This window comes from Lacerta agilis, chromosome 10 (genome assembly GCF_009819535.1).
Source record: "Lacerta agilis isolate rLacAgi1 chromosome 10, rLacAgi1.pri, whole genome shotgun sequence".
NCBI lineage: Eukaryota > Metazoa > Chordata > Lepidosauria > Squamata > Lacertidae > Lacerta > Lacerta agilis.
The window spans coordinates 40,716,304-40,723,488 of record NC_046321.1 but is presented as its reverse complement, the minus strand read 5'-3'; the positions used below and the strand labels follow the sequence as shown (position 1 = coordinate 40,723,488).

General features: G+C 46.2%; 1 protein-coding gene across 3 annotated transcripts; it reads right to left on the bottom strand.

Moving 5' to 3' along the window:
- Positions 1–3,396: 3,396 nt before the first annotated feature.
- PHLDA1 (pleckstrin homology like domain family A member 1) lies at positions 3,397–6,773 on the bottom strand. 3 transcript variants are annotated; one of them, XM_033161478.1, is made up of 2 exons: positions 5,980–6,773; positions 3,397–4,456 (listed from the first exon to the last, which is right to left on the bottom strand). In XM_033161478.1, the coding sequence occupies exons 1-2, from the start codon at positions 6,285–6,287 to the stop codon at positions 4,330–4,332; spliced, it is 435 nt and encodes a 144-aa protein (XP_033017369.1). In that variant the 5' UTR covers positions 6,288–6,773; the 3' UTR covers positions 3,397–4,329. The 3 variants fall into 3 exon arrangements, with proteins under 3 accessions (XP_033017369.1, XP_033017368.1, XP_033017367.1); XM_033161477.1 differs by having other exon boundaries at positions 5,984–6,771; XM_033161476.1 differs by having other exon boundaries at positions 5,749–6,765.
- Positions 6,774–7,185: the final 412 nt, after the last annotated feature.

Genomic DNA, 7,185 nt, shown 5'->3' with positions numbered 1-7,185 from the left:
GTGATGTGATGGCTCCTAGTCACATAATAACAAATACTTTAGTGAACTACTAAATTCCCTCTTTTCATATGAACATCATATTCAGCCTGGACGTTTGGAAATATGGCATCAAATTCTGGCTCAGTCGTGAACCTGTTGGGTGGCCTTGCTCAATGGCTACCTCCCAGCCTCTATTACTCTTTTGTAAAATGGAAATATTAAAAAGTCAACCTGAAAGCAAAGCTTATAGCCTGTGGCAAGCACAATTTTCTCCAAAAGGACCATGCTGTGGAGGAGGAAAGGAACAGACCCTACAGATGAAGGTTGTCCTGTTGAGCAGAGTGTTATTGATGCACCTTGCATTCAAGTGAGTCATAAGAGGGAAAACCCTTCTTGAAAAGATCCACTGTAATTATTAGTATTTTGTCACCTGGCCTCTCTCTTATGAGGCCTCTCTCTAATGAAAACCAATTATAGATTTTCTTTAAAAACAAAACTACCTTCTATGTCGTGACCTCAAAATGGTTGAATCAATGAAAATGATATTCCACAGATGTAAGATTTACAGCAGTCTATTGAAGATTATGTCCAGAAAATTTGTTTCCATCTTCATTTAAAGATGTAGTCTTTTCATACCATATCAGGAGAACATTTCAATGAATATTTCTTTATTTGAAATGGAATGTATATTGAAAAATAAATCACATCTCTCAGAAATCATTTGCATCATATTTACACATATTTTGTTTGATAACACTTGTTTCAGCTCACAATGTGCCAGAAAAACATTTGGTACATCACTGCAGCTACTTTGCAAAAGCCAGTAATTGAAAACAATGAGCTAAAAAAGAAAAGGGTGGGGAGTTTTTTTACTTCCAAAATGTAACGGAAAAACCACAGGGGTGGTTTCCTTTCTTCTGAAAACAGGCATCTCCTACTGAGAAACAAATGTCGTTTGCACGTCATTATAAAGTTTATAATGAATGTGGAGATTGGTCCAACTTCATTCCTCCTCTAGGATGAGTAAACAAACCATGACCCCTGATTTTGGTTTGTTTTGCTCAAACAAACCACAATTAGCAAGCCAAGAAGAAATTGTGGCTTCATACTGTAGTTTGTTTGGCGTGAAAGAAACCCTGATCCCTAGTTCCAATGTAATTCTAAGTCAGGGACCGTGGTTGGTTGTTCAGGAAGGAGTGAAGTATGAAAAACCTCTGCAGTTCATAGGTTTACCATGAAGCAGAAATTTGTTTGTTTTATTAAAGTTCTATCTTCATCCAAGGAGGACCACAGGTGGACTACCTGTTGCCTTTTCTCCCCACCATTAATTTGCAACACTAATGTAAAACTTCTTTTCACTGGGACGTTATTTGGAGATAGGCTGGTAACGAAGCCACTGTAACAGGCTCCATTTGTGGGGTCTCTGCAACATGCAGAGCATCACACAGAGGGAGGGGAAGCTCAAAAAAGCACATGTGCAAAACCATCCGTTATTACTAAGTAACTACACCCTGAATTTCCTTGGTAAAAGTTGTCCTTTCCTCATGAAACATGTAATATTATTGAGGTTCATTAATTAAAATGGGTCTGTTCTGAGTAAAGCATAGTTGGAGACAACCCTAAAGTTGTTGCCCTCTGTCATAGTCTCAAACAGTCTAGGAATGACCTCTGTTTTATACACTGCAAAGACATTTCTTAGCAACAAAGACGCAGAGGAGTAATTCCTGCGGATATTTCTTCTAAGTCTTAAAGGTAATACAAAATAAAGCAACCCTAAAGACCAGGTAAAGAAGCACAAAGCCACAGCCAACTTGATCATACAAGTCACATATTCTCAGTAAAAAAAAAAATGAACTTGGGATGGGAAAGAAGTTTGTCCTAAAGATACGCCCAACAGGAGGCCACAAAAAGTGAAGATGTTTATCAGAATATCAGAATAAGCATGATTCCTTCACACTTCTCATATTTTTCCTACAATTTGTTCTGAGGTGACTGAGGGTAATGTCTGTGGGCCTTTAGCCTAGTCAGCCATGCATTAAAGGCAGTAGCATCAGCTGAATCCGCCATTACAAGGCTTAGCTAGCACCACTGTTTTCCAATACATTGTGAAAAATAACAAAAGTTGGCATGACTGAAGACTTCTGCCACCGTTTTTTAAAAAACACAGTATACAGTGGTACCTCAGGTTACAAACAGCTCGGGTTACAAACACTTCGTGTTATAGACTCCGCTAACCCGGAAGTAGTTCCTCAGGTTGAGAACTTTACCTCAGGATGAGAACAAAATCACACGCTGGTGGCAGCAGGAGGCCCCATTAGCTAAAGTGGTACCTCAGGTTAAGAACAGTTTCAGTTTAAAAACGGACCTCCGGAACGAATTAAGTTTGTAACCAGAGGTACCACTGTATTGAGAACTTATGACAACATCAGTTAACCTCAAGATATTGAGCATGGAATTTAATATTTTGGTCCAATTCCCCATTCCATAACATTAAACAGTGGAAGTGGAGGTAGACAGGGAGAGAGGGGCTCTCAATGATTTGGGTGGGAAAAGAAGACTGGCAAAACTAATCATGTAAGTCCTGTTTCTGAAACCACTGGTGTTTCGGGGTGATATATTTTACAAACACTTAAACACTATTTAGATAATGTTGAGGAAAGAAGCCAGGAATACTGTCAACAGACATGAAGATTAGATCCACTGAAATCAAGACTTAAGCCTGTTGATTTCAATAGGTCTACTCAGAGTATGACGAACACTGGGTATCACCAAAGCCTAAGACAGGCTATTCATAACTTGTCTGAATTAGTATGCATAGGCCTGCGTTCTTAAGAGAGTGTGCTCTGCAGTACTAATCTGTTGTCAATGGGAGCAGAGTAAGTTCTCATTATTTGTTGTTGGCAGACTTAGACTAACTTGGAAATGATAAAAGTAACCACAAGGTACCCTTTATAACAGGGTTGGCTTTTGGAAAACCTTTGGGCAAGGCATGTTTCATAAGGTCCCTCTCTGAATGACATCACTGGTTGTTGCTGCAATCTATTCACTTGCCCAATCCATATATCTACCTAGAGTGCTTGCATGCTGAGGCAAACAGGTTTTAACAGCAAAGAGGAGAACAGTCTTGGGTACTCAGAGGAACCTATGCTTTCAGTATCAGCAGGTGCCCAACAAGGTCTTCCCCTGATGCAGGACAGGTTAAGTTTGATTTAAGTTCAACACATGCTTGCAAAACCCAAGGCCTTCCCTTATCCAATTAACTACGTTAGGCTCCTTGTAACTGAATGAACCGATTTAAAAATAACTTTTGAAAAGAAACAATGTTATTAGAAGCCTTACTTGTTGTTCCATATTAAGACTGTAAATAGAAACCAACAACAAAAGCAGAATCTTTGCTTAGTTTTTTTAAAAATAAAATAAAATAAGCACTGTTCCCTGACTGAAATGTCCTATGTTCTTAGAGGCTATGGCAGGGGGCAATGGAAAATGTTGCGCTGAGGCTCATCTAGGGAACTCAGTTACAGGAATTATGGGAAAGTTCCTCAGTTAAACAGTAAGACATTTACTGGATGGGATGATTAGTGTAGCATTTGAAGAGGTTTTAGAATTATATGAACAGAATCAAGTAACAGCTCTGAGAAACATTACAGACAGGGCCCCAAACTTAAACAAAGAAGTGCAATGAACAGTTCTCTGCATGGTTCTATTATCTGAATAAAAGAACATAACATGATTGTATTTTTAAATTGATTATCCTTGATCATGAAGTCAGATTTCCTTAGCCTCTTCACGAAGCAGGAATACATACAAGTGGCATACCCAAATGCATTTACTACTGAATACAAAATATAATACTCTCCAAATGAACATATAATAAAAATTAAAGCAACCTAGAAATCAGGTTCCAAGTCATTGCTTTCCTTATTCCGGGACATATTTCACACATTCGTTTCATAACAGTCTCTCACTTGTGGCAACGGAAAATGGATGTAAAAAGTGACATGGGGGGGGGCTTGTTGTAAAGTCCATATTCTGGTACATCTCTTCATTTCTCCAACATCACCTTCTCTCCTCTGCCTTCCTCCTCCCTTCAAGTGTAGCAATATAGCCAATGCAACTATGCTCTGTGTGTGATTCCTTTCTAAATGGCCTACATTCAGAAATACCTTGCAAAAGTCTCCACTAATAAATTAACATAAAAAATAAAACAGATTGGGGGGGAGGGAATATGGCAGCAACAATCTTATATTTTTAGAGGCCCGGCAGGCCAAATAATCCTTTCAAATCTTCATAAGCAGTAGTCAAAGTTACAAGAGTTTAAATGCTTCCCCGGAGTAATCATGGGCAGTATCAAAAGTGGAAAGACTCCAGCAGCAGAACTGATGCTCTCCCTTGCGTCTGCAGTCCCTTTGTTTGCCAAGGTTGTGATCGATGGAGAGGGTCCACCTTGCTTCCAGAAGCATTGCTTGAATTCCATCTATAACAACACAGGACAGTGATCTGAATAACTGAGCAGCATTCTTCTTTTACAGCTACGGACACAGTTCCTACCTAAAACAGTGACAATACAAAGAACAGGGTCTCTTGTGAAGTGTCCTTGCAAGAAGAGGCAACAACCTGAGGCTGTGGCAGCTATTTCCGCAACTAGGCTTCAGCACCAGGCAGACGCTAGTTCTACCCCCACCCCCACCCCCACCCCCACCCCCAATTCCTTTGACAGTTACATGCAGGGTCACTAACTGTTCTCAGTCCCATTGCTTGGAAGGAGAAGCATGACAACAAGTGAACTGGATGATTTGCAGATATGGGCAGGGTTTTTAAAATATTTTTTTGGTGTTCGCAAAAGCACAGCAATTCATGGTTGCAAATTCACCTGACTGACTTTAGGTGCATTTCTTGCTCCATCTCCGGTGGCAAAGCACTTGGGCCAGCCTTTATCTAGCATCTGCACAAGAATCCATCATGCCACGGCACACTGCAAACACATGCTGTTTGAGAAGGGCCGGAAGAGCTGTCCACTGAGGCTATTAGTCCAGCGAGCAAGACAAACAACAAGCTCTAGGGTTGCTAGAGGGACCCAATCAAGCGCTTCAAGCCTTACTCTTAATTACAGAAGAGGATTTCTGTGCAGGGAAAGGAATGAAAGTCATTCAGTGACTCTTTATCTCTCTCTCTCTTTTACACGCACAGCTAATGAAACACACATGTGCACGAACCACAGGAGAGCATTGGAGCGTGTTTTTCATGCTTGAGACTCATGCACAACTTCTCTCAGCGGGACAGCTCAGCCGGTTACAGCCTGGTGCTGATAACCGCCAAGGTTGCAGGTTCGACCCCATGCATGGGGCAGCAGCATATTCCTGCAGTGCAGAGTGGCTGGGGAAACCCAGCCAGATGGGCAGGGTATAAAGAATAAAATTTATTATTATTATTATTATTACTATTGGACTAGATGATCCTCAGGGTCCCTTCCAACTCTATGATTCTAAGCAAAACATCGCGCGCGTGAAGCGGGCGGCTGCCCATCCAGATGCGCGCTTCAGGAAAGCAACACGAGTTTGCAACCCCACACGGTACTTTTCGCCGGGCAAAACTAAGACGGCAGAGAGAGGTGATTGTTAGGGAATCCGTCTGGAAAGGCTTTTTTTCCAGAGAGGCGCTGGGGAAGGGCTGCAAGGGGAGCGGGTCGATCGGCGGCAGGAGAGCAGTCGATCCCGGCTGGGAAGCTGCCCTCTCCCCGCCTGGCTCCAGGGGGGCGCCGGCTCCTACCTGCCCTGGCTGGGGCCCGGCTAGGCGGAGTTGGAGGCGCTCCGCAGTCGCGGCCCGTGCTGCTGGACGAGGTGCTGCTGCTTCTGCCGCGTGGACTTGACGGCCAGGATGGCCTGGCGGTTCTTGTACTGCACCAGCTGCAGCGTGATCTCGGCGTTCCAGCCCTGCTCCTGCGGGCACCGAAAGTCGATCTCCTTGCCCTCGGCCATCACTACCGTGAAGTACACGTACTTGCCTTTGCGCTCCACGCAGTCCACCGTCTTCATGGTGGAGAAGGGCAGCTCCTTGATCTTGGCGACGACGGAGGGCGCCGCGCTCGTCGTCGTCTCCAGGCCGGGGAGAGGAGCAGCAGGCGGCGGAGCAGGAGGAGCCGCCGCCGCCGCCGCCGCCGCCGCCAGCTCCGGCTGCTGCTTGGGCGGGATGAGCAGGAGCCCTTCCTCGGTGAGGATGCAGCGCTTCTTCTTCCACAGCTGCAGCAAGCCGTCGCTGCGCTTCTCCAGCACGCCCTCCTTCACGGCTTTGCAGCCGCCCTCCAGCATCCTCCCGCCGGCGCCGGAACAAAGTTCCCGCAAGACCCGGGGAAGGAGAGGAGCCTTCGGGGTCCCGGGAGCCTTTTCTCCGCCTCCGACGACGCCCGGGCGTCCCTCGCAGCCACTGAGGGAAGCTGCTGGGCTCGCGCTGCTTTTGAACGCGGTTCCTCCACCCCAGCCGGGCGCGTCAAGGGGGCCGAAGGCGCTCGCGGAAGAAGAGGCTGGCCGAAGAGGGAAGCCCCGCCGCGCTCTCGCTCGCACACCCTTCGCCTCAGGGCTGGCGCGCCTCCCCGCTTCTCCGTCTGCTGCCCTCCCGCCAGAGAGGCCTGTAGCGCCTCACGCGAACCGCCGCGGCGCCGCCAAAGAACAAAGCGCTTCTCCCGCGCTGGCCATTTCCGCTCCTCAAACTCGAGGAGGCGAGGATCCCGGCGCGCTCGGGGCTGGAGCACTTTTTAAATGGCATCGGCAGGCAGGCTGGAGTCCTGGCGCCCCCTGGAGAATGCGCCACCCACAGGAGCTGATTCACAGGGGGAGGGAGGGAGGGCCGCCCTCCCGACGCCTCCCTGCCCGCCCAACTTCTCCTCCCGACGGAAGGCAACAGTTCTGCTGAGGAGCTGCTTGTGTCACGACGCGGGGCTTCCTTTAAAAAAAAAAAAAAAGGGTGCCTCACGAAATCATCCATAACAGAGTTTTGTTTATTTCTGCAACGGCGGAACTCTTCCGCAGTGCGATCGTTATATTGGATCGAGGGCGGCACGCAGGGTGTGAAAAAAACGCCCCGAGGCATTTATATGATACATGTGCTGATGTGAAGACTAAAACTCCTAGGGGCCCGAACGCAGAAATACGCAGTTTCAAGGCTGAACATATAGAGGAGTGTCATAGTCACTATCCAATGCACCTTCCC